This window comes from Heterocephalus glaber, unplaced genomic scaffold, assembly GCF_053883595.1.
Source record: "Heterocephalus glaber isolate CG9 unplaced genomic scaffold, H.glaber_assembly_v1.0 deba00001610, whole genome shotgun sequence".
Lineage (NCBI taxonomy): Eukaryota > Metazoa > Chordata > Mammalia > Rodentia > Bathyergidae > Heterocephalus > Heterocephalus glaber.
In genome coordinates, this window is record NW_028258381.1 from 7,927,431 (window position 1) to 7,954,774 (window position 27,344).

A 27,344-nucleotide genomic window follows, 5' to 3' on the forward strand; every position below is an offset into this window, starting at 1 on the left:
GCGGGGCAAGCAAAGGTGGTGAAGAGCCCGGGAAGCTGCCAGAGCAGGCACAGGAGGAATACCAGGTTTTGCACGGAACTGGCCACTGTAAGTGGTTCAATGTGCGTATGGGATTTGGATTCATCTCCATGAAAAACCGAGAGGGGAGCCCCTTGGATATTCCAGTGGATGTATTTGTACACCAAGTAAGCCAAACTTTTTTCCCCCTTTCACCTTTTCCCATTTTGAGGACCTGATCTGTAGTTATGTTAATAGTCATACAATAATATGCCCCTAGGCAAATCAAAAGAGAAAATCTTCCTTAAAATCATGTGGTAATCCAGTTTTTATGGCATGTGTATGTGCCCTTTCCAGGATATGTTTTCCTAAACAGAAAATGAAATCTTTGATATTTCACTATATGGATACAGGCTGATGTTACTAGCATTTCCTCCTTTTCATTCAACAGCGAATTTGTGTTCTCCTAGCTTCCGGTATTAGGGATTACAGTATAATAGGTCCCCTATGGCTAGTAAATGGGTAGAAAAATGAATGAAGAAACAGTGACCATTTTGAAGTTAAAAAAACAAAACAAAACATTTTGCTGTTCTAAGAAATGTGTAGGTTCCCTGTATTTTACACCCTTCTAGTCACAATAGCTTCTCCTAGATTATTTTATTGCTACCTGCCCAGTAGTCATTTGTAGATTCAAATGAAATTAATTTGATATCATAGTACAATCAAATAGAACACTAGGGCTAGAATGGATTTGAAAATATTCCAGGGAAGATTTTTAGAAATCAAACATTTATGAAATGTGTTCCATGTAGGGACATTGGTCCAAAGGATACTGTCCCTTTAAGAGGCTGAACTAAAAAAAACATGTGGCCAAAGGCAGCTCAAGATTGTGTGTTTCAAATGTACTAGTCTGCTACTTGGGGTAAATTTCCAGTGTTGCTTATATTGTGTTGTAATTTTTAAAGATGCTTAAATACCAAACTGTAAGACCGAGGGCCTTACCAAACGCTCCAAGGAGCTGACTATAGTGAAGCACACCCAGGGATCCCAGCGGTGCCTCCAGAATGCAAGGCCAAGGGCCTCCTTACCAAATGCTCCAAGGAGCTGAAGTGGAGCACACCTGAGGATCCCAGTGGTGCCTTCAGAATGTAAGACCAAGGCCTTACCAAACGCTCCAAGGAGCTAGCTACAGCGAGGACCACCCGGGAAGGAACACACCGGCCATGTTGGAAAACAGACCTTTATTAGTCTGGCCAGACGGCACTCCCGAAGCGAAATAGCTCAGAGAGGCACCTGGCTCAGAGTCCGAGGTTGTTTTATAGGGGGTTAAGGGGGGGGTTAACATGTGGATTCACAGAAAAAAAAAAAGAACAAAGGTTAGTGGCTCATTGTCACATGCTGATGTTCAGCAGACATCCTGACTGACAGTTACGACCACCCTGTTTACAGATTGTCCTATAGATACTGGGCCCCGGGAAGTTTGGATTTAGGGCAAACAGATGGCTGAGTAACCTCACCCTATTACTGATTGTCCATTGTCCCGAGGCAAACACACTCCAACCATCAAATTTACAACAGAATCTAGGGGAGTAATTAACTTTTGAATCACACAGTCCCACAAAACAGAATGTCATTACCTCACATTTAAAAAAAAAATTTTGTCCAGGAAACAATACAGTACATTTTTCATTCCATTCTATTAATTAATCTTTTTTATAATAAAAAGATATTGAGTGCTTGCAAGCCTGTTTCTTCAAAAGAAGTTAAGGAAATTTAAATTGTAGTGAATTCAGTTCGAATGGGGGGTTTGGGACTAAGGTTTAGTTTGGCTTGACACTTAAGTTAAAAAGAATTGAATCACAGGTTGACATAGATACATGCTTGAAATACTTAGAATTACTGCTTAAAAGTGATATTTATTTGATACTGTGTTGTATGTTCCTGATATTTACAGCAGCCCCTCCTTCCCTAGGAATATCATTTTCAAATATCTATATAAACAACAGGAACATATGAAACCATGCTGTTTTGATCAGTTGTCCTCTAGTGCTTGGTAGCTTCCTGACCTTGTTGTGTGGTGTGTGTTTTCCTTTCCTAAAGGCCTAGTCGTCATTATTGGCTGTTTACATGTGGAAGGATCAGCATTATCTGAATTGAAACAGGGTTTAAGCACACAAATATGATTCTACATAGAAGCTACTGAATTTTATGCCTCTGAGGCCTAAATAACTCCATTTTAAAATTTGACTCCATCTTAGAATAAGGCAGTAAAGTGGTCTAGACATAAATTCCACTTCACTGAAGTCAACTATTCCCCTAGTTTCCTTTGTGCCCATAAAGTAATGATATACAGTTCCTGACTCAATCCTCTGTTTGTCCCGGGCCCATTATCTATAGAACATTCTGTCAGTGTGCTGACTGTTCCTTTTTCCTGTCTGCTGACCATCAGTACATGACAATCAACCACTAACCTTTGTTCCTTCTTGCCGTAAAATCGCCTTGTCATTGCTCCTCGACCCCCCCACCCCCCCACCCCCGTCGTTCGCGGTCTTGGCCCGATGGGCCGGGCCAATCAAAAGTGTACACCTCATACTTGCTAAATGTCAACCAATCATATAACTGCTAAGTGGAAAATCCCCAAACCTTGCTGTAACCACAATAAAAACCCTGCTAATTTGAAATTCGGGGCTCTCAATCCTGACCCGCTGCGTCGGCGACGGTTGAGAGTCCCTGCTCGAGCTTGAATAAACGACCCTCTTGTCTTTGCCTCGGAGTGGGCTCCTTGGTGGTCTTTGGGGACTTCGCGATCTGGGCACAACACCTCCTATTTATATTGAAAAATGAACCTGCTTTTTTCTCTTTCTCTCCTTAGACTGAGTGCCTAAAAATCCTTGGTAAATCTATTTTCTCTCAGGCTCTTGCTTTCCTCTTGGAACCTTCTTTAGGTTGTTAAATTGTTCTTTACGATCTCATAAATTTGTTTTATAGATGAATGAAAAAATAGCACTTTTCTTTGTCTGATCCTACCTGGTTATAACTTGCTTTTTCAAAAAATATTCGTATATTAAAACATTTTATTAAGTGCTACTATAGAGACCCATGAGACATCCAAATTTAATTTAGTGGTTATATGTTAATAAACATTTCTGTATCCAATGAATTAAATACAGTACTATATTACCGCTAAAGTTTATATATACATATAGCTAGCAGTTTCTAGATTATAAACATTGATTTTTTAAAAATGTTTGACTAGCATTAGTGTTCTTTTATACATCTTGTTTTTAAGACCAGGACAGAATTAAATGATTTCTCACTGAAGGAGTTTCTTTTGAGATTTACATAAGTTACATAAAAATTGTATGAATAATTGCTTTGACTAAGGTAGGAATCCTACTGATTTTAGCCAGGCAGCTACAAATAATAAGATGCTTGTAAATGGTCTGTATAGATATCATGTGAACATCGTTTATAGGAGCAGATTGCAATTCAGAATCATTTAATAAAATTTATTAAAATGTATTTTAGCTGTCATTTTAACTGTATGAGCATTTTTGAAAATGTATGAGGTTTTATGTATAAGCTAGATTTTCCCCATTATGTCTATGTACTATATTGTTATGTAAGAATATGCACCATAGATAATCAGAAATTTTAAATGTTCAGCTGTATTGATATCTATACAAGTTATTTTAAATATATGACAGTTTTTTGTGTGTGTGGTAAGAAATACATGTGCCATTGAATTTCTTTTTTAAGTATTCTGAATATACTTTTATAGTATATATTTGAGGAAATATAAATCTGGCTTTTAGTTTCCATAAAATAATATTTAAAAATTCATGTCAGTGTACCTAGAATATTTTTCTTTTAAAAATATTTACTGCAAAGAATTTCATATCTCAAAACAATTTCATTGTTATGAAATAAAAGGATATGTCTTTTTAAATAGAACTATATATTTAATGTTGCATAATACTATTTAAAATTTGTTGACATTGATATTATCAAACTTTCCTCTAGTATCTCTAAATCTTCAAGTTGAAATACATGTGTATGTGCTGTGCTTTTCCTATCTTTAGACATGTTGATAAATGTAGTGAGAGTCAACTCTTGGAGGATAGTATGACAATTGGTGGTTTAAATGAGTTTTTAAAAATTCTGATGTGAACTTGTGATGTAAGTGATTTTTGTAGTTGGGAAATGAATATATGTATTCTGACCTATGTTAATAGTGAAACATTGATAGAGTTCAATAATGAATACTTGGTCTTTAAAAAGTTGACAAAGGTATATTATTATATTTGTAAATTTTGTCACAGTACTATTTTTTCAAGTGTTCCTTAAAATATCCAACTGAAATTTGAAATTTTTGATGATGATTCAGTTTGCAAAATAGGGTAATTTTTTCTAAGAATTTCTTAAGAATCTAATGTAAAACACAAACACTTGTTTCAATTGAAATAAAGAATATATACATGGTTAATATATGTTAAGTCAAGGTTCTTACTAAACCGACTTCATTAGTAGGATACAATTATTTCCTAAGTACTAACAATACTTGTATCAGTTTCCTTATATTAATAAGTTTAAAAATATTGAATCCATGGTTACATTGTAGGATAACATGTTTAAATTGGCTAGAAAAAGTCACTGGCAGTTTTTTTGAAATACAAGTTTTTAGGGGGTGCTTAAATATTTGACGGTACTTTAGATGAATTGCATGGTAGTTAAATATTGGGGTTTGTTTTTTTTTTTTTTGAAAAGGACAGTATTCTACAGCTGCTTGTTGATGTTTGTTACTATGTAAGGTTTTTGTTACATAGATCTTGGTACTTATTTTCAAAGTCTTTATGTTACCTAAAAAATATGATGGTTTGAATTTCATTTTGTTTTGGAGAAGTATAGAATCCATTACTTTCACTACTTTCTCAGCTTATTTATATAATACTTCCTGTCACATATTGGGTTTATGTATACTTGGAATTCTTTGTCATCAAATACAATAAAGGGCTGGGGATTTAGCTCAGTGGTTCCACAGCCTGCCTCACAAGCACAAGGTCCCGAGTTCGATCCCCGGTAGTAAAAAAAAACAAAAACAAATTTTTAATATAAACATATCTCCTAATTTGTGCAAAAATTTTTTTCCAAAGGGAAGATAATTTCAAAATGACTGCAATGAAATTACCATTACATAGTAAACTTAAATACTTGTGAATTTTATTTTGAAGTCATCACTTTTCATATATTGCTATTTTCTTATATACTTTATTTCTTATTTATATTTTCATTTTAATGAGTAGTACAAATATCTATATTACAAAGATTTTATATGTCTTATGTTTCTTTGAGTACTTGGCTTAGAAGGGAATTTTTTTCTTTTTTTTTTGGTACCGGGGATCAAACTCAGATCCTTGCACTTATGAAACAGGCAGCGGAACCACTGAGCTAAATCCTTGGTCCCAGAAGGCAATTTTAAGTATTACGCATAATTCAAACACTAGCGTAGAGTTCATGTCTGTATATTTGCAATGTTAATTATATAATTTATGAAGACAAATTCATTCCAGTATATTTATGTTTAAGGGCTTTTCATAATATTTCATTGCTAATCAGTCGCATTCATTTTCATCATAGTTCAGCATGATAACATTTTTCACATGAAGAATGTATATGGTTATTGTTTGTCTGAGAGCTGTTTAAAATGACAATTTTATATTATTTTTTTGGTTCTGGGGATTGAACCCAGTCTATCAGGCGTACAAACACTTCTACAGAGCTGCCGCTTAAAAAAAAAAATTAAACAGAAAGAAATCTTGGAAACAATGTGATCATAAACATTTACAACTCACTTTTATAGTAAGTTATGTATTTCAATACTCAAAATCCAGTTGATCCATAAAGAAGAATCACAAACTAAATACTTTAGAATTACTCAGTCATAAAATTACATGTAAAGGCATTTAAATCAACATTTTATGAGACTTTAATGTAGCTCTAAAGATATTGCATACTTTTGATTTTCAAGTGATAGCACATTTCACATACTCTTGTATATTGTATTTAAATTTTAAAAGAGCCTTTTATTATTCAACTTAAACTCCAAATGTTTATTGGGTACATATTTAAGACACTTTGTAGCTATCATTGTATCTTTTATATATTTCTTTCTCTTTCTCTTTTTTTGTGTGCTGGGTCAGAATTGAACCCAGACCTTTGCACATACTAAGCATGTGCTCTACTACTGCGTTAATTCTTAACCTTCTCACATTTTTAAAGACTTTTTTCAAGAGCACTTTTAGGTTCACAGCAAAATTAGGATAAATGTACTGAGATTTTTTTTACCCATGTAACCCTTATTTACACAGGCATAATCTCCCATTACCACCATCCTCTACCAGAGTAGTACAATACATTTGTTAAAATTGATGACCAAATGTTGACTCATCATAATCATCCAAAGTACATAGTTTACATTAGGGCAATATTTTGGTGTTGTATACTCTTACTTATTTTTGATTCTCCTTTTTTAAAAGTTCATTCACAACAAATAAAAGACAGTAAATCAAAGAATTTTTTTTAAGAACATAAGTGACAAAGCATTTATAAGTATTTACTAATCTTTAACCTGTATTTAACTTATCTCAGTTTTGGGTTTTATGAAAAGTTACAAACTTAATTTTTATCCACACTGATCATAGTAAAAAAGCAAATCCTTCACTGTAATTTTTGTTTATGCAGTAGTGAATCATTTGTATTTGGTTTAATTCTTTTATATAAATTACATAAATATTGTATTTTACAGAAGTTACATAAATATTGCAGATAGTTTTATGTATCTTCTTTTGTTTTTTGGTGGTGGTGGTTGAAGGAACCTCGGACTTTTGCACTATATGACATTCCCAGCCCTTTCTTAATTTTTTTATTATGAGACAGGATCTTGCTAATTTACTAAGTTGTCCAACCTGGGCTTGAATTTATGGTCCTCCTGTCTCAGCCTCCCAGAATGTTGAGATTACAGGATGTACCACCATGCCCAATTTGTATATCTTAACTGAGCAATTTTTTGGTATTGTGATTAACCTAAAAGTTGCTAAGTAAAAATATAATGTACTGTATTTTTATACCTAAACCAAGAACTGTATAACTAAACAAAATGAAAATATTTTTAATTGAATTAAACTGGAAAGTTATCTTAAATGTTATGTACTATTGATTTGGGACTAAGTATGAAATAAATATCTTATCAGTGATTATTAGCTCTTCAGACCTTGAAATATTTAACCTTGAATTTTAAGTAACAAGACTTTGATCTTGTTTTATATGTCGTTACTCTGGGCTATGGCATTGTACTATATAGAGTTTATAAGAAATGTGATTTATATTATTCCATAAAATAATTTCACTATGTCATAAAAGCTGCTGACAGTAATATGTTGAGAAAATACATTGTAAACTAGTGGGGTACATTTAGTGAATGATCTTTTAGTGAGTGTTAAAATAACAAACGAATTAAGTTGCATTTTGCTATGTCAAGATTCATCCTTTAAGTAGTAGATTGTATGACAGTCCAAATTAGAATTGCCTTCTAAAATAAGATTTACACGCAAGGTCCCAAGTTCGATCCCTGGTACCTGCCCCCCCCAATAAATAAAATAAAATAAGATTTACAGATATTACACTTAGTCTTTTTTTTTTCTTTGGTACTGGGGATTGAAACACTTAGTCTTACATTTATTTCTGTGATCAGGTGTAAACGGTGAAGTAATGAATGATACCTAACTTTTCAGATTGTTGTAAAGAAGAATAATAATTTTATATAGAGTGCCTACTGTGTATGTGTCGAATACCTAAAATGTAAACTGGTCTGTGCCAGACTAAGATCATTGTTAAATTATTTTCAGTGGTTGAAAATTAAATCCGTGTATTTTAATGAGCTTTCTTTAAAATTGGGCGAGATGTATTATATACTACTGATAGCTTAATTTTTATTACTGTGAACTCTTAAGGCTTTTTATTATAGTTTTGCGGTATATAGAATATTTTTTGTTTGCTTTTTGAGACAGGGTCTTGCTATGTAGTTCAGGTTGGCCTTGAACTCACTATGTAGCTCAGGCTGGTCTTGAACTTGTGGCAATTCTCCAGCTGTAGCCTCCCTGAGTGCTGGGATTATGGGCTTGTGCCTCCATGTCCAGCTTCTGGACATTGTTTAACACACGTTTAATTGCAGCAATTTGGGGGGCAGAGGCAGGAGGATTACTTGAGCCCAAGAATTCCAGGCCAGCTTGAACGACATAGTGAGACCCTGTCGCAAAAACAGAAACAGTTTAAAATATCAGGTTATAAATTGCAGCTTGGAAATAATTTTTGTTATGTAGATATTTTTGTTTTAATAATTTGTTGTGCCATGAGATATTTTAACCTATTTTTTTAGGTGTGGATCATGAGTTTACATGTTGCTCAGTAGAAGCTAAGGAAAAAATACTGTTTTAAATAGGCCTGCTGTGATGATTTAATATCTATTACTGTATTAATAATTATTTAATCATTGTGAGATTATAATGTATAGTAGTATGTAGGCTTTACATATTGACTTTATACAAAAGACCAGTGATCAAATCCCAGTTAACTAGATATCTGTGGGGAAGGTAAGTTACTCTGTTAGTGTTTAGGGAGAAACATTGGAAATGAAGATGTGGGGCTCCAGGAGGTGTGTGGGGCCTGTCTTGCTTTGGGTTAGTGTTCCTATTAGTAAAATGTGGTCAGTAGTTTTATCCCTCTTTTAGAGGGTTATGGTAAAGATGGATTGAAATAAAAATATGTGAAAATAATTTAAGGCTATAATCCAGACTTTAGATTTAATCATTATTTGAACACTATTTTTATTAATACTTGTACCATATAAATGGTTGCTAGTGTTTTTCATTTTATTTATTTATTTATTTATTTATTTATTTATTTATTTATTTTGAGACAGGGTCCCGCTATGTAGTCCAGGCTGGCCTCGAGCTCATGGTGATCCTCCTGTGCCACCATGCCCAGCAGTTGCTAGATTTCTTAAGCTTATGTCCTTAATTTTATTTCTTGCTGCATCAGTTTTTTTCAAGGTATAATTTATATACAATAAAATTTACCAAGTAAGTATATATTTGATGAGTTTTGGCAAATTGTATAACCATCACCAATATCATGATATGGAACATTTTCATTACTTCAGAAAGTTCTCTCATGCTCATTTGCAGTCAGCCTTGGAGAGAGACTCATTTGACTTATGTGATGTTTGACATGTCTTATTAGCTGGTTAACTAACTTTGTCTCAGATATATCTTTTCTCAAATAAGGTCCACATTTATAGCCATGTTTTTTCTGATTGTTTTTCTTTAGTTACTTCTGCCTGGAAATTGCCCTTACACCAGTAGTTCCTGTGCTTGTGAATGAGATATTAATTCATAAGCACTTTTAATATTCAATCTTAATTTCATTTATCCTTATGGTACTTTTTTATACAATATAAACTCAGTGCTTGCTTAAAGGACAATTAGGCTTAGTGATACTCATATTTTTGTTGTGTGGGGGCTTTTTTCTTGGTGGTGCTGGGCATTGGATCCACATCCTTATATTGCTGAGCATGTTGTACTACTGAGACACATCCTCAGCCCCAAAGTTTTAACTTATAAGAAAATGGTTGTGGGCATGGTGGCACATTCCTGTAATCCCAGCACTTGCAAAGGTGATGCAGGAGAATCAAGGTGAGTTGAAGAATAGCTCAGATCACATAGCTAGACCCTGTCTCAAAAAACAAAAGGGGCCGGGGATTTAGGTCGGTGGTTTTGCTGCCTGCCTCATAAATGCAAGGTCCTGAGTTCAATCCCTGGTACCAAAAAAAAAGGAACAACAACAGAAATTAATATGGTTACTCTAGAAAATTTGTAGTTCAATGATTTTTCTATTCAACTATTGTTAATTGATCACTAAATATAAAGAACTGTTGGATGATACATTAAGAATTATGGTGGAGGGGCTGGGGATTTAGTTCAGTGGTTCCGCTGCCTGCCTCGCTAGTGCAAGGACCCAAATTCAATCCCTGGTACCAAAAAAAAAAAAAAAAAAAAAAAAAGAATTATGGTGGATGTGGTGGTACATGCCTGTAATCCCAGCTGTCAGGTAGCTGAAGTAATAGAATTTTGAGTTCAAGCCCAGCTAGGGCTACATAGTGAGACACTGTCTCAAAAACAAAACAAAACCAAAAAAAGAAAAAGAAAGAAAGAAAAAAATAAAGGATTCGGCTTGCTTCCTGTAGAGTTTCAATTTTTTAAATTGTGACACACAATAAAAATTTTTCAGTTGATTCTTACTCTTTTCATAAAAGGCATAAAAGTAAAGGATCAGTTTTCCTATATATCACTTAGTTTCTTTTTTTACAAAGTGAGATTATTTAGGCTCTACTAATTGCATGGGGGAACACTAGGAGTACTATGCCACTGAGCTACATCCTCACCCTTTTTTTTTTTTTTTTTTTTTTGATACCAGTGATCGAACTCGGGACCTTGCACTTGCAAGGCAGGTGCCAGAACCACTGAGCTAAATTCCTGGCCTAACCCCTTCTTATTTTGAGACAGGATCTCTAAATTGCCCAAGTTGGCCTTGAGTTTATGATTTTCCCTAACCTCCTGAGCAGCTGGGAGTACAAGTGTGCACCAACATGTCCTGTACCTTTATTAACTTTTTATGATGAATATTAAATGTTTAAAATTTTTGAATCAAACACAGTAATTTCTCTATACTATTAAAATACAATTTTCCGGTTTCATGTGGAGAAATTATCTTTGCCAGTGCTCAAAGTAATATTAATTTATTGTACTATTAAAAATATACTTAGCTGGGTATGCCGGTACACACATGTAATCTCAGCACTCAGGAGGCTGAGGCAGGAGGATTGCCCTGAGTTGGAGGCCAGCCTGGGCCACATAGTTCAAAACCAGCCTGAAAGGCTAAGCGACACCCTGTCTCAAAAAAAAAACAACAATATATATATATATTATATATTTAATTTTTTACCAGTTTCTTTAAATCTTTTGTTGTAACCATCTTAATATTTTAAAATATTGTGAATGTAATTTGCTAATCAACCTGATTGTTTAGTTTTACAGTAAGTTTGTGCTATTTGATATATATTCCAAATTTTACTTTGATCAGGGCTTGTTCTTGACCATTTCTTTACTTTGTAATTTCCTAGGGAATTAGCAATAGTGAGTAGAATGTTCTCAGACCTTACAGTGTCTACATTCTTGAATCTTTTTTTTCATTCAGATGGATTGTTTTTATCTTTGGTTCAGTCTCTAACAAAAGTCTGATAATACAGATTATTTTTGTATCACTTTAAATATTTAGGTCACTGACATATTCTAAAGTTTGTGATGAATTATATAATTTTTTTTCTAAGTTTGATTTTAATATGTGATTTTGTTTACAGTACAGAAATACTGTTCCTTGAAAATTAATTAAATAGATTAAATATTAGAGACACATACCTAACATAGTTCAGTGAAAAGCCATAAATTTAAAAAGGTGAACGAGTCTTTTTCAATTTTAACAAGGGAAAAAAGCTTCCCTTTTTAGGATTGGTTCAAAGTGCATCTGAAATTTAATCACAGCATTGGCTTCATCTTTTTATCTTTCTAATTAAAATTTTTAGTTGAATACCAGACCTAGGGGTAGTTGGATTTGCATGTTTGCCCCTTTCATTGTTTGCTCTCATGCCATTGAAGAATTTTGAATGGTGAGGAATTTGCGCCCTTTGGCTCAGGTTGCAGACCCACTTGATCAAGCCCGAGAAGCCAGGGTCAGGACTATTCATTGCTTATCTTTTCCGTGAGCTACTTGTAAATCCTGCTGTCTGTTCTGGAAAACAAAACCAATAAACAGAAAATTTTCTTTATATTGGACTTACATAAAGCCTGCAGTATAAATGTGGTCATAATAGTTGATACTTGATTGTGACTTCACATGGGTTAATTTCATTATCTTGAGAAGTTTTTGATTTCATTGTAGCATTTTTGATATATGTATATAATTTTATTTAAATACACTTTATTTTATATGGTATTAGGGAAGTATCCTGTTGGTAGTGAAAACAGCTTAATATGCTGCTCTTAGATTGAGATTTACATCTTTGAAAGTTAGTGAGTGCTCTAAGAAAATTGAATTAGTTAATTTGAATCAGAGTTATAAAAAGCTTCAAAGTATTTTATTTGATGTACTTAATTTCTAGCATTTATGCTGGCACTTGTCTAAATCAATAATAGCACAAGTTTATGGGCTGTACCAATAATGGTGTAAAGACTTTACATCTAGACCCGGGTTTAAACAAACACGAAACACTTTGTTCTTATCTCAGCATCCCTTAAGAATATACAGCTCTGGTTCAGGACCTCAGGACCACCCATCACCCTGGACATTGGATACTCTTATTTATTCAAGAGGCTTGTGAAGTATATGTGTGCCAGTGGGGGATGGGATGTATATCTGTGTAGGGAATCATAGTTAAGGTGATTTTATCCCAAGGAAAGCAGCAACATTGTTCATAAACTGAATTAGTCCTGCAAAATTTTGTAGCTATGAAACTTAATTTATATGAAATGTTATCTTATGTAAGTGCTGGTTATGTTCACATTTTCGATGGTTTCAGAAGGCTAAAGTGAACTTCTGTTAAGATTAACCTCAACTCATTACAGCTTTTTGGTTAACAGGCCCCACCCATTGGCTTTGGATAGCTAAGACTAGCAAGCTTTTGTTTCTTCCTGGAGAAAGGAAAGGAAACTTTTTTCTCTTTCATTGCTTAAGTCATGTGACTTCCCTTTTCGTTACAGATAAGGGCTGAAGTGAATCTCAATGAAGATGATGTCAAAGTTTTACATTTATAAGCTATTTATTGAAATATGCTCTTATTTAATACATGTGCTTTATACATTAATGTATTTGTTTTGAATAACTCTATTTTGCATCCATGCTATTAATAAGAAGGCTAGAGGGCTGGGGATTTAGCTCAGCAGCACCACTCCTGCCTTGCAAGCACAAGATCCTGAGTTCGATCCCTGGTACTGTGGGACCAAAATGACTCCATTTTGGAGCCGTCTCCTTTGTTCTCTCAAATTTGTGCTTAAACTAGGAATTCACCACTTGAAATTCCTGAGTTTATTACCCAACCACCTGTGTACCCGGGGAAAGAGCGTTCCAGGCACACTATCTATAAGATAAGCAGTTAATGAGCTAACTATCCACACAAGATAGATGCGGCCATTAGTCAGTGGGTCTGCTAACGATCAGTATGTGACAATCGGCCGTTAATCTTTGCCCCTTTCTCCCTTACAAAAACCAATACGTAATCCCCTTCGACCCCCAAAGCCTAGCCAACCAAAACCCTACACTTCATATGTATTAAGTATTAACCAATCACCTGGCTACTAATAACCAAAGCTTGTTGTATTCTCAATAAAAACCCTGCTAGTTTGGGACTCAGGGCTCTCAATCTCGATCTGCTGTGTCGGTGACAATTGAGAGTCCCTGCTTAAGCTTGAATAAACGACCCTCGTGTGCTTACATCGGAAACGGCCTCCTGGTGGTCTTTGGGACTTCACAATCTGGGCACAACAGTATCAAAATAAAAAGGAAGGCTAGAAAAAAAATATTGCTAAATAGATTTTTAAAACAATACTGACCTTTGTATCTATACCATGGTAGTTTTTCAGTGTACTTACTCTTCTGTCAGTTTATCTTTTAGCATCTTTTGAGGTTTCTAAACCGTAGCTTGTTTCCCAGAATTTAAAATGTAAAGAAAATCAAGGGAAAAAAAAAAAAAGAAAATCAAAGGGGCGGTTGGGATGATTTTAACTAGGGAAAAGTGCTTGTAGAAAAAACCCCACACAATTTAGAATGGCATATAAATATAAAGAAGAATTAATTAATTAGATATATTTCTTTTTGTTCCTCTCTCACTTCTTAATAATAGTAAGCACAATATAGCTAGCTCTTTAGGAGAAAGATCATAGTATCTGGATCATAACACTTAGCATCAACAGACTGTTACTTCCAGTTGAGTTAAATGAGGATGAATGTTGGCTGTTTAGTTCTAATATGGTGATTTAATCATGATGTTATAATTTACTAGGAGCCATTTAATGTTTAATCGATGAAGTGATTTTGTTCTTATATTTCAAATGTTTGAATTCTATTTTAGTGAATTAGCTGTCTCCAAATAATAAAATACATGAAGCAGTGGTAGGTTCCTAAGTATCCCCTCTGTCAATGATATTTAAAATACATTGTTCATTGGCACATGATATTTCTACGCAAATAGGTACTTTAAAGACTTACAAGGAAAATGTTATTTTAAGGTATAATATACATTGTTATTTTTAAAATTTCAATAGAATGTTCCAGATTGTTATATAAATATTGTTCCTTTCCTTTTCATAGACTTGTAGATCTTTCATTTCTTTTTGAGATATGGTTTTACTATATAGTAGTTGAGGCTGGCCTCAAACTTTCAGCCATTCTCCTCCTCAGCCTCCCAAGTGCTGGGATCACAAACGTGCGCCACCAAGCCCAGCAAATTTGTAGATCTTGAAAAGGCAATACTCTTTGGTCATATTTTGCTATAAATACAAGATAATTTGGTTGACTAGATATATAAGAATGTAATTTTGGTCCTGTTTTAGGATGAACATGAAGAAAACTTAACGTTTTTAAAAAATCTTTGAAACTTAGATGAGCAACTTGTTTGTTGCACTACAGAAAAAGTCTACTTAACGTTCTGTTCTGTTCATGACAGTGGGTTACCAACTTTTCAAGAACTAGGATTTGAAGTGAAGTCTTTGATGTATTGATCCATGCTTTCATTGACATTCAGTTTTATAGTAAGTGATTTATTTTTTGTGTCCTTTACAGCTGAATGTTTCAATTCTGTTTTACTTAATTGAATTTAAAATTTGTATTATTTTAATGTATGTCATCAAAATTTTGTTATAAAATCCATGATTTTCCTTCATTTACCATTTGAATAGAAAAGTATTCATGAAATACAATATTAAACGTTGAACCTTGTACTGAAATTTGTTGTTGAAACAATCCATTTGGTATGCTGGCACTGTGAGTTTTAAAATAAAACATTAAACCAATAACAGCCTTTAAAAATTGCTATCAGAATCTTTTTGTAATACATATTTTCCTTTTAAAATAAAAAAAATTTGATGTTAAAAGGTGAAAAGTCGGGCTGGGGATTTAGCTCAGTGGCACCGCGCCTGCCTTGCAAGTGCAAGGTCCTGAGTTTGATCTCCGGTACGGGGGTGCGTGCGTGCGTGCGTGCGTGCATGTGTGTGTGTGTAAAGCTAGCCTGGCATGGTAGCAGATACCTGTAAACCCAGTATGCTGAGAGGCTGAGGTAGGAGGATTGATTGCAAGTTCAAGTTCAAGCTCAGCCTAGGCAGCTTAGTGTAGTGAGACCTATTTAAAAAAATAAAAATGGCTGAGGATGTAGCTCAGTATGAAGGCCTTGAGATTAATCCTCAGTAGCACTTTTTTTTTTTGAAGGGTGAAAAAGTTGAGTTCCTTTCCCCCTTTTTGTGGGACTGGGGTTGAACCCAGGCCCTTTACATTTAGCTACTTCTCCATCTCTTTCTTTTTAGTTTCTGAGACAGGGCCCCTACCACACAAAGTTGCCCAGGCTAGGCTTCAACTTTTGATCCCAGAATGCTGAGATTGCCACCAAGGCAAGCAAGACTTTGCCTTTTTATAACTCTTTTACTTCTTGCAGAATTTTTCTTTAACTTTCATTTAAGTTTCTAAAATGAACGTATTTGACTTTAAATGTCTTCATATTTGTCAAAAGTACCAGGTTTATTTGGGCAAGGGGAAGGAGGAAACACCCTTTGATGTATTGTTGCCTATTTTCATGTGGAAAATATAAAATTGATGAATGATTTGGTTTCTTGATTTTCTTCCCCTTAAAATAAACTTAACAACAAATAGAAAATAATTTTTCATGTAGTTGAACTATATGAAGGAGCAAATCAGTGAGAATCATTTATTTCAGTATATATTTTTTCAAGGTTAGGTCTTTATTTTTAAAGATACTCTGATATTTAAAATTATTGAATGATGTTTGTGAGATTATCTTGTTAGGCGATGACCACTTTTCCATCTTCTTTGCCTTTAGTTTCAAATGTATTAGCTCACTGTCAAACCATTAATATTCCTAAAGGTAATTCAAAATTTTTATGAGATTTAATGTTCAATATATATCCAAAAATCTCATAAGATATGGAATAATGTTTTCAGAGTGAAATTTTAAAAGAAAATAATTCATTATTTTGATTTACTTACATTTCTCAGTCTTTAGCTATAAATTGAAAAAAGAAGTTATCCAAATTATTAATTTTGTTCTGCTGTTTCCAAATTATGCCCAGCTTACCAGGAATTACTGTAGCCCTAAGTGGTCTTTTTATTTAATCTCCTTCTTCCCTTCTATTTCCCCTCCCATTCCCTTTCCGGAAGGAAGCCTGAGGCCCTAACTTGATACCAGAAAAGAGCAGTCATTCAGCTGAAATGCCAGTTTTAGCAGAATTTGTCATTTGTTAAAGAGCGTAGTTGAGAAATGGTTAATAACAGATAATAAAGTTTTAGAATTTTTAAAAATTATTTTAGAATTTATTTTTGAAACATCTGTGTAATGTTGCCATTGTGAAAAAAGGAGCCTACTTTATATGTTCGGACATTAGCAAAGTCAAATTAAGTCTTTCACTGTTTTTTTTCCTCTCAGGTTTGCTTAAATTTTTTTTACATTTTCTAAGTCTGCTGCCAATGATTTCCCTAACATTAAAGAGGACAGTTACTTCTTGACAAGTATATTGGATGGTCAGATAATTTGAAATTTCTACACACTTAACTGTTATTAACTAAATTGCCAAAGAAAGTACATATAAATGTTTTACTCCACATCATTTGTCTTCTAAAGACAATGATTTGGGCCAGGGATACAGCTCAGTGGTGCTTCTGCCTTCCTTGCAAGCGCAAGGTCCTGAGTTCGATCCCTGGTACCAAAAAAAAAAAAAGACCATGTTTGGTGTGTCTAGGACATTTTTACCAGGAAAGCTTTTGAAACCACACAGTGAATCATGAAGTAGGCTGACAATGAAAATAAACAAATATTGATAGATTTAGAAATGCCTTATTTTGCTTGTTTAGGTAAACTGTTTATGATATTGATTTGTTTTCCAGGATTACTAAGAATATACACATTAAGTGGCACAAGGCATAAACACTATAAACCATAGTATAAGATTGCTAGATTTCTGCTAGCATTTCATTATTTTAATGGGTAATCTCTACTAAGATCCACGTGCATTTAGTTAAATCTGTTATTCTTGTTGGCTGTGATTTGAAAAACTTAAGCATTGTGGTCATGGAATTAGCTTTAACAGGATTTTAGACGACATAATTTGTATCTAAAAGATAATAAAAGTGAATATTATGTAGTACTTAATATTTTGAAATTTTAAATGTTACTTGTTTAAAAGACAAAAACATGTAACAGGTAGATTTAAAATATTATAAAAATGTTTTAAATATGTAAGCAAACTTAACAGAATAATTTAAAAACTATGTTTAGATTATAATACTGTGTTTTTCCTTTTTGGTTCAAAAATTTTTCCAGATTAACATTTATTTTACTTATTTTATTTTAGCTTCTTGCTAACACTTAAGTTCCTACAACTACCAATTCCAATAGACTACACTTTGCCACCAAATTGCAAATGGTTCCTAATTGATCATCCAAGGCCACTGCTGTAAAATCCCTCTACCAAGGCTTCTGTTCTGCCAACACAAGAGAATCCATATTCTACAGCCAGTCATTATTGTAATAGTGATGATGAATTGCAAATGGCCTAATTTCACACAGTTGAGTTAGTATGATTAGAGAGCAGTTCTGGCCACCTTTAGCTATATTAACTTCATATTAATGTGCTTACTTTGTGCTAAGTGCTAGAGATTCATTTGTGAACAAAAAGCAAAGAAGGGCTGGGCATGGTGGCACAGGTTTGTAATCCCAAGATTTGGGAGGCTGAGGCAGAAGGATCACCAGGAATTCAAGGCCAGCCTGGGGTACATAGCAAGACCCTGTCTCAAAAAGAAAAAAAAAAAAGGCAGAGAAGGATCCTGACCCCATTGGAGCCAAAGAATAGTTGGGGAGACAGTCCAGTCATACACACTGCTGTATGTCAATGAAGAAAAGGTATACTTTTTGAGAATTTTGTGATGAGATGTAAAGACTGAGAAGACAAATAAATAGGGAAAATAAGGAAAAGGCCATTTTTAACAGTGGAAGGGGTTGTGTGTAGACACTCTGTGGCAGGAGAGAAAAGAGCTTACTGAGATGAGCTTTACAAAATTAAAATTTCAAGATCAGAAATACTCAGTCCCTATCTTTAAGAGCATTCCCAGAGAATGCTAAGTGTCAGGATAAGCATGGTATGGTAGGAATTGCCCCTAATTTTAGTAGCATGGGAAGCTTTACAAAGGAAGAGAGCTTTTGAGATGAGCCCTGGAAATACCTAGGGATTTGTCATCCCAAACCAGCATTCCAAGAAGTGAAGGAGCCTCCTGGAAAGGTCCTGTGGCTAAGGCTCCAGCTTAAGAATAGAGGGAGGAGGGGGAGTGGTGGAAGTCTAGGAGGTCAGTTTGTGAACAGGCAGGTTTATCCTTATAAATCCTCACAGTAAACATTACTATTTATGAATTTCTTTAGCATGTTTATACCTTCAAATGCTTCATTGGCTTTTTGTATTCTGAACAAAATTTAGAGACTTTTTAGCCATGCATCTGTTGTGCCCAGATTACAAAGTCCCAAAGACCATCAGGAGGCCGTTTCCGATGTAAGCACACGAGGGTCATTTATTCAAGCTTAAGCAGGGACTCTCAATTGTCACCGACACAGCGGATCAAGATTGAGAGCCCCGAGTTCCAAATTAGCAGGGTTTTTATAGAGGTTACAGCAAGCTTCGGTCATTAGCAGCCATATGATTGGTTAACATTTAGCAAGTATGAAGTGTAGAATTTTGATTGGCTAGGCTCATTGGGGGTTGAAGGGGATTACGTATAGGTTTTTACAAGAAAAATGGGGACAAAGGTTAGTGGTCTACTGTCACGTACTGATGGTCAACAGACATCTTGACTAATGGTCATGACCACCTTGTGTGGATAGTCAGCACGTTAACAGATTGTCCTATAGATAGTGGGCCCAGGACACTTGTTTCTAGGGCAAACAGATGGCTGAGTAATGAGCTTAGGAATCCTGAGTTGTGGATTACATCCTTTGTCCCAGTTCAAGCACTAATTTGAGAGAACAAAGGAGACTGCTTCATTTTGGACAAAATGGAGTCATTCTGGTCCCACATTCACAAAATGGAGTCACTTTTGGTCTCACACATCCAAAGTTCTTTATGATCTGATTGAATCTACTTTTTTCTGCTTTTCTTCATGTAGTTCTTGTTTCAGTTGTTTGCTGTGTAAAGTAGTATGTGTCATTTTGTTGGACCTACCTTACACTGTTGTTTCCCTTAACTTGACACAAACTGTACTGCTTTCCTCCCAAACTTCTTCCTGTATTCACTTGTGGAAGTCATTGTCTTCCTTCAGAACTGCAAGAGTCAGGCCCTTTTTTCTCTGAGATCCTTTCTCATTATTCTGGCTATAATTGCTTAATTCCTTCTCATAAATTCTAAAACTCCTTATAAGTAATCAGTCATGTATCATAGACTGTCTTTGTTTGTTTGTTTGTTTGTTTGAAACAGGGTCTCATTATGTAGTTCAGGCTAGTCTTGAACTTGCTGGGATCTTCCTGCCTCAGTCTCCAAGTGCTGGGATTACAGGCTTGGCCCACCAGTCTGACTTTTTTTTTGGTACCAGGGATCAAACTCGGGTCCTTGTGCTTGTGCAGCAGGCGGCGAAACCACTGAGCTAAATAAATCCCTGGCCCAGTCTGACTTCTCTTATATTTTGTTTTCTTGTTTCTCCTGCCAAATTGTAGACTCTTAATGAAAATTGTTTTATCAAATTTTGTATTCCTGTACTAAGGTATTTATTTTCCTTATAATTCTACACAAAACATTTCTTGAACAAAGAAAAAATATAATACACTGACAATATGTTTTCCTGTCTTTCACTGGATAAAATGACTTAGATAATAGGAAATTAGCTAGATTCATATGCTCTAGGACAGTGAGGGCGAACCTTTTAGGGCTTTCAATGATATAAACAGCTCGCTGCAATGCAGGTGCCATAGGCTCACCACCACTGGTCTATAGAACGTGTTTGAAGCTTTAAGTAATATATAATAAATTCTGTATTTGGAGGCCCAGGACATTTTTGGATTTCTGCTCTTTTTTTAAAAACAAATGGCTTTTGTGTTACATTTATTACCGTACTGCTAAGTCTAAAATATCCACAGTTTATAAGAGGGGAAGGACTTATCTGAGTCTCTCTCCAAGTCCAGTGAACATTGAACTCCATGTTCTTTCCTTCTCTCCTTTCTTCCCTTCTTTCTCTCCTTTCCTTCCTTCCTTCCTTCCTTCCTTCCTTCCTTCCTTCCTTCCTTCCTTTTTTTTCTTTGAGACAAGGTCTTGGTGTGTAGTTCAGGCTGGCCAGGGTCTCACTATGTGGTTCAGGCTGGCCTTGAACTCACTATGTAGCCCAGTCTGGCCTCAAACTTGTGGTGATCCTCCTGCTTCACCTTTCTGAATGCTGGGATTACAGGTGTGTGCCACCACACATATCTTTCCCTCAGTTTATTTTATAACTTTACCTTCAGTGTTAAAATCTTTGGTACAAAATGGAGCATCTTTAATTTTTAAAAATGTCACTAACATTTGATCCCTGGAAATCAACCTCAGGAGAATTAAAATATGAAAAGCATAAAAAAGAAAGGTGTTTTTATCTTGTGTAAAAGGGAAGAAAATAAAAATAATATGTATGGGAAAATGACTGTAAGTCTGAATTCTAGAGTGTCCTAAAAATTATGCTTTGAGTTGCATATACTAGGTTTATTAGCAAAGAGAAATCAAGCTTAATCTGCAGCTGAATTTCTGAATCTGGGCCTTTTGGGTCAGATTGGACCATTTGGGCCTGTGAGCAGATATCCCTGACCACTGCCTTCTACATGTCAGCAGCATAGCACCCCAGTGTGACTACCAGAAAATGTCCCTGGAGGACAAAACAAATGCCATGTGAACCTCTGATTTAATAGACTTTGGTAGGCATTTTAACAAATGTATAATGCCTTGTAATTAATTCCTGCATCTTTTAGACACAAATATAGTCAAAAAATGTTCTTAGAGGGTTTAAACATTGACTGTAAGAAATTACCACTAAATTATTTGAGATTTAAGTAACAATATAGACTGAATGCCGAATGAAAAAATTTAATATTTTTAATTGTTCTGATTACTAAGGAGCATATATTGACTATAGGAAATTTAAAGACAGAGTATAAAACTGATTTTAAATATTATCCATTATTCCTCCACTCAGATGTAACTGTTGCATACTGTTAGTGTATTTTCTTACTCTTTTTTGTTAAAACTTTTAAAATATGCTATTTTTTAATCAGTTGCTTTATGCTCTTTGCTTAAAATTTTTTGCACAAATATGGAAAATAACTTTCAATTTCCTTTTTCAGATTATTGCCCATTATAAATTAGAGGTGTTTAAGACTAATCAAATTAATAAGAGATAATTAATTTGGAAGTTGAAAAAAGAAAAGATAGGGAAACATACTATCAGATTCCAAGTTATGAAGTGTACGTTTCTTTAAGTAAGAGTAAACTTAACAAACTATTGCTTACTTTAATCCATTCATATTTCACTAATTAAATATGTGAGCCATTTATTTATTTTTTAATTTAAATTCTTGGAAAACTTGTTATCTGGTTAGAGAAAAAAGGCAACAGAATGGTATTAATGTTCCTCCCTCCCTCCCCCTTTCTTACTCTCCCCTCCTTCTCCCTTCCCTCTTCCTTTGTCTTCCCTCCCTGCCTCCCTCTCTCTCTCTCCCTTCCTTCCTTCCTTCCTTCAATTGAACATAGGGCCTCAAGCACACTGAGAATGTGCTCTACATCCCACAGTCCCTGTGTCTTTATTTTCATATAAAAATTACAGAAATGATTGGTGTATTTAGCTTGAATAAAAATTTAGATCATCATTACCTAGTTTTTAAATCTTACAGGCAAGTTAATATATTTTCTCTTAGCTAATGTGGAATTGAATTTTGCTATTTAGATACTTTCACTTCTAAATATATTTAAAATTCTGTAATGTAGTTGCCTTTAATAAAATGAAATAATTTTATCAAAGTTTATGGGTTTACACAAGTATTCTTCAATGTATATCTATAGCCAAGACATATTAAGTATCTTGTCAGTATCATTTCTGTCTTTGAGGAAGGATAGTGTTTTGTCCTGCTGCAGAGCAAGGAGGAAAAAACATGGATAGGGAAAATGATATAGATCTTGAAAGGTAGAAATTGTCCTTTGATCTTTAAAATTTTGTGTCACATAGGGAATTTCCAGGAGCCTCTCCAACTTGATCTTCCCAAATTGGTCTCAGAGGAACATAAATGTATATACTCTTTTTTATGACTAGAGTGTCATTTGCTGACATAAATTTAAGTGGCAAGTGTATTGAGGTTTCATCCTACACTGTAGAAATTTACCTATATTTTTAAAAGACCAGTTTTCATTTACTATTGAAGGAAATAGTCTTCATACTGTCTTTACATGTTTCTTTCACTACAGTGATTGATTCATTATGTGCTTATCCACATTCACTTGTCACATAGGTATTTTCTCTGTACACTGAGGTCCCCCCTCTGCTCACAAACTGAATTATCCTTTTTCTTATCATGGCTACTTAAGTTGTTATTTTCTTAACACAGCCACCGGGAAGAGGTCATCCTTAATCTGTGATTATTAATTTTATTCCCCCATATATTAAAATATATGCCAAATGCTATTTTGTTGTTATGTGTTCATGCTGTATATTTTTCTCTTGTCTCCTGGGTATTTGGCCTATTCCTAAGATAATGTCATGCAGAATTGAGATTGGACACAGCAGACACTGGAACATTTTATTTTAGCTAATAACATATGACATCCCAAAAGATCAAGGAAATAGCCTTCTGTATTATAAAACTGCCTTAGCCTTTGTTTCCTCTGCACTATTATTTCCCATCTCTAAAACACTGCTATTTAAAATCTTTCCCCTCATTTTTGCTGTTCATGTCATTTTGCCCACCCTACCCGCCTTTCTGGTGTAAAGAGCTACTGTAGGAAATTGATAATCTGTGTCTTTCTGCTTCAGAGTCTTTAACAAGTGGAACTGGCTGCTAAGAGAAATTGACCAGGTTCCTGTGATCTTTGTCAGTTTCTCTAGTTAATCAATTTTTCCTTACAGGAGAAGCTGCTTTTAATAAAAGAAAAGTAACCTGAAATTTCTATCAGATGCCAACTTCTTCCTAGCTTATATCTGCTCTTTTGGCCCTGTCACTTTATCCTTTTATTATAAACTTTTAATTTTTGGCCGTCAGTTATTTCATTTGTACTGGGAAGTGAAGTGCTTATTCATTGAAATTCATGTATCTATATTGATCCCAGCTGATTTGATTACTTGTATAATTCAATTTGTAAAGTGGTTTTCTGTATTCAAAAGACAATGACTGCAAGTCAAAATGAGCACAATTATTTTCTAACTCTTATTGACTTTGCAGGAAAAACCAAGGAAAAGCACTTCCAATGTACTTGAAAGGGAATCACACTGTCATAGAAACTGATACTCAAGAACACCCAGAACAAGAGAGTTGTTACCCATTTTATAGGGATGTTTTTAGAAACCACATCATGCACTGTTATACTTAGATATAAGTTAAAAGAAGTTGTCTTAAAGTCATGAATGAATTTGAGTAGCCAAATTAGCAGGAAGATAAGGATATAAGAACTGATGAGAATATTTACAAAACAGGCATGATGTATTTGGAGTATACTTCAGGGCATTATATAAAGGTGTTAGAAAGTGATACTAGATATATAGTAGATAGGATTACTGTAGGAAGAAAGAGTAAATTTGAATGTCCTTCAGCTCACTGATTGTATGGTGGATAATGCTCCAAAGCATGTTTTGTAATACAGTAGTACCTCAGTATACCCTGTTAATTGGTTCCAGAAGGTGCAAAGAGTACCAAATAAATTGTTTTAGTTGGAAAGGATATGGAGTCATGAGGCAATTGACAGTGACAAGTTCTAGCTTGCTCTTCAAGTATAGTACCCCCAACAAAATTTTCCGCATTAAAATGCCTTCAGTATCAAAATTGATGAGTTTCACAGAGGCCCACCCAGATACCATCCATAAGTGTAAGTGCACACAGACCCCAGCCAGAAGCCCACTCAGACACCAGCGACTTGGCTGCACAGCCCCCAGCCGAAGGCCCTCCCAGACAACAGCTATGCAGGTGGGTAGGCCCCAGCCAGAGGCACGCCCAGATATCATCCTAAGTGTGCACAGGCCCCAGCCAGAACCCCCCCACCCCGGACAACAGGGCAGCTCAGGGATGCAGAAGGCCACCAGTTTGAACCCAGGAATTGGCATACTAGCGAGCAGCAGAGAGAAGGCCTCTGAGGCTTGCTGAGAATTGAAGCCCACAGGGCAAGCAAAAAGTCACTTCAACAAAGGCATAGCAGGCTGCATCTGTTAAAATGAGAAAACATGTAAACAAGTCTCAGAAACGGACTTCCAGATCACCTAAGGCAACTCCACAGGGAAACCAGATGGAACAATCTGATACTCAACCACCTAGACTCCCTGAACTGGCAACGAAAGAGGACCTGGAAAAAATGAAATCAGAAATAATTTTGCAGATAAAAACAGAGATTGTGTTCATAGTGAAAGATATGATTAATAAGTCTAGAGCAGACACAGATTAAAAAAATACAGGAGCTGAGGAGCATGATGGAATCCCAGCATAGGAAACAAATGGAATCCATAAATCAGATGCAAACAGATATCTAGGAGATTAAAAACTAGATTGAAAGTTTACACAGCAGAAAGAGCCAATGTGAGGACAGAATATCAAATATAGAAGACAAGATTGCAGTTAGTGACCAGGAAAAGAAAAATTTCTTAAAAATAGGGATGCTGGGGATTTAGCTAGTAGTTCCACCGCCTGCCTTGCAAGCACAAGGTCCCGAGTTCGATCCCCAGTACAAAATAAAAAATAGTAAGGGACCATGAGAAATCAACCCAGTGGGAGCTACATGATGCAAAGAAGAATAACAAGACTGATTGGAGTCAATGAAGAAACAGGAGAGAGTGCAAATGACATACAAAAACTGTTCACAGAAGTAATGGCAGAAAACTTCCCAAGCAGGGGAAAAGAACTTGAGATACAGATAAGTGAGGCATATAATCCTACAAGCAGGTAGAGAAAAGAAACAAATCTGGACAAAAAGCACCTGAGGAACTTCATGAATACCAAATTAGCACTCCAAAAAATTTTAAACAATATCCTAGGGAAAGACAAAGAGGATCACAACCCCAGGAAGCCCAGCAAAATGAATCCATCAGGCACAACAAGGAAATAAATGCAACAGGGGAGAATCCAACAACAAGATGTTAATGGTCTCAATTCACCAGTCAAAAGAAATAGACTGGCAGAATGGGTCAAGAAGCAAGATCCAACAATATGCTTCATACTGGAAACACACTTAATTTAAAAAGAAACTCATAGAGCTGGGGATTTAGCTCAGTGGTTCTGCTGCTTGCCTCGAAAGCACAAGGTCCCAAGTTTGATCCCCGATACCAAAAAAAAGAAACTCATAGACTAAAAGTTAAAGGGTGGAAAAAAACAAAGTTAAAGGGTGAAAAACAATACTTCATGTGATGGGAACCCAAAATTGATGAATTTCAAAGCAATCAAGTACCAAGGTATGACTACAAGTAGCTCTGTGGTATATTACTAAGTGTTCTCTAGAAGAAAAAATTATTTCTATTTAATAAGCTTTGGAAATTCTTGGTTATACAAAATTTGACCTGTTTCTTTAAGCCGTAACTTCTCAATGTCTTGCATTATAGTTTGCTATAAATCTTTAAGATAGGGACATAGGATATAGTATTTTTCATACTTAAATGGAATATTTTTACTCCCCTGCCCACTTTATGAAACATCACCTGTGATATAATTCTGTAGAAGGCAAGCACTGGGAAATTCTTCACTGATGGCAATAATTGCAGCACTCAGGAGGCTGAGGCAGGAGGATCACCATGAGTTTGAGGCCATCCTGGGCTACATAGTTCAGGGCCAGCCTGAACTACAAAGGAAGACACTGCCACAAAAAACTAAAAAAAATTTTTTTTCTTAAGTTTATGATTACAAACTAAACAGTAAAAACATATTTTTATTTTACTTATTTCCCCTTCCCCTCTTCCTTACCCCTCACACCTTTTCCCTTGGACCACTTTCCTATTGCAAGAGATCCATCTCCTAGTCCCCTTCTATCCATTGACAGGGTCTCGCTATGTAGTTTCAGGCTGGCCTCAAAGTAAAAGTGGTCCTTCTGCCTCACCCTCCTGAGTGGTGGGATTATAGGTGTGTGCTACCATGCCTGGTTATATTTTGATAATGTCCAATTTGTTTTTTATTTTATAGTTAGTGTTTTCATGTCTCATTGAAGACATCTTTGTGTACCCCAAGATCATGAAGATAATCTTGTTTTCTTCCAGACATATTACAGGTTTAGCTTTACATTTATGTCTAAGATGTGTATCAAAGTAATTTTTAAGGGGGTTGGTAGTAGTGGGATCAAACACAGGGCCTAGTATATGCTAAACGTGAGCTTTGCCACCACTAAGCTATAATCTCAGCCCTTATGTTGATTTTTGAGTAATCAAGTAGATGCTATGGTTCGTGTTATTTTGCCTTGTAGATATCCATTTGACCCAGCACCCTATACTAGAAAGATTATTCTTTTTCAAATGAATTACAATAGAACCTTTGTCATAAATCAGGTGAATGTATATATGTAAGCCTGCTAATTTCTTTGGTCTATTTGTCTTTGCATCAGCTTTATACTAATTAGTATAACTTTATAGTCAGACATTATCTGATAGTTTAAGTTCTCCAACCTCATTCTTTTTAAAAATTGTCTCCTTATTTTAAGTCCTTTTCCTTTCCTTATAAATTAGAGATTAAGCTTGTTAATTTCTACCAAAAATTAATTGTGAATATTTTTTTTTATTTTCAGCAGGAG

General features: G+C 35.0%; 1 protein-coding gene and 1 long non-coding RNA gene across 8 annotated transcripts in view; one reads left to right on the plus strand and one right to left on the minus strand.

The window, feature by feature from the left end:
- Positions 1-7,676, plus strand: part of LOC147822594 (uncharacterized) — a 23,248-nt gene extending 15,572 nt beyond the window's left edge. The window contains exon 2 of the long non-coding RNA XR_015445401.1: positions 1-7,676. This is a non-coding gene — a long non-coding RNA (uncharacterized LOC147822594).
- The window catches only part of LOC147822595 (uncharacterized), a 51,260-nt gene that overhangs the window by 5,191 nt on the left and 18,725 nt on the right, over positions 1-27,344 (minus strand). For 2 of the 7 annotated variants that reach the window (XM_087196030.1, XM_087196028.1), the window contains one exon: positions 4,741-11,898. The exons of 1 other annotated variant lie outside the window; for it this stretch is intronic. In XM_087196030.1, the coding sequence (XP_087052156.1) occupies positions 11,858-11,898 (41 nt within the window). In that variant the 3' untranslated portion in view covers positions 4,741-11,857. Of the gene's footprint in view, positions 1-4,740; positions 26,434-27,344 lie in introns of those variants that run through there. 4 more of the 7 variants (XR_015445400.1, XR_015445399.1, XR_015445398.1 and 1 more) reach the window with 3 other exon arrangements.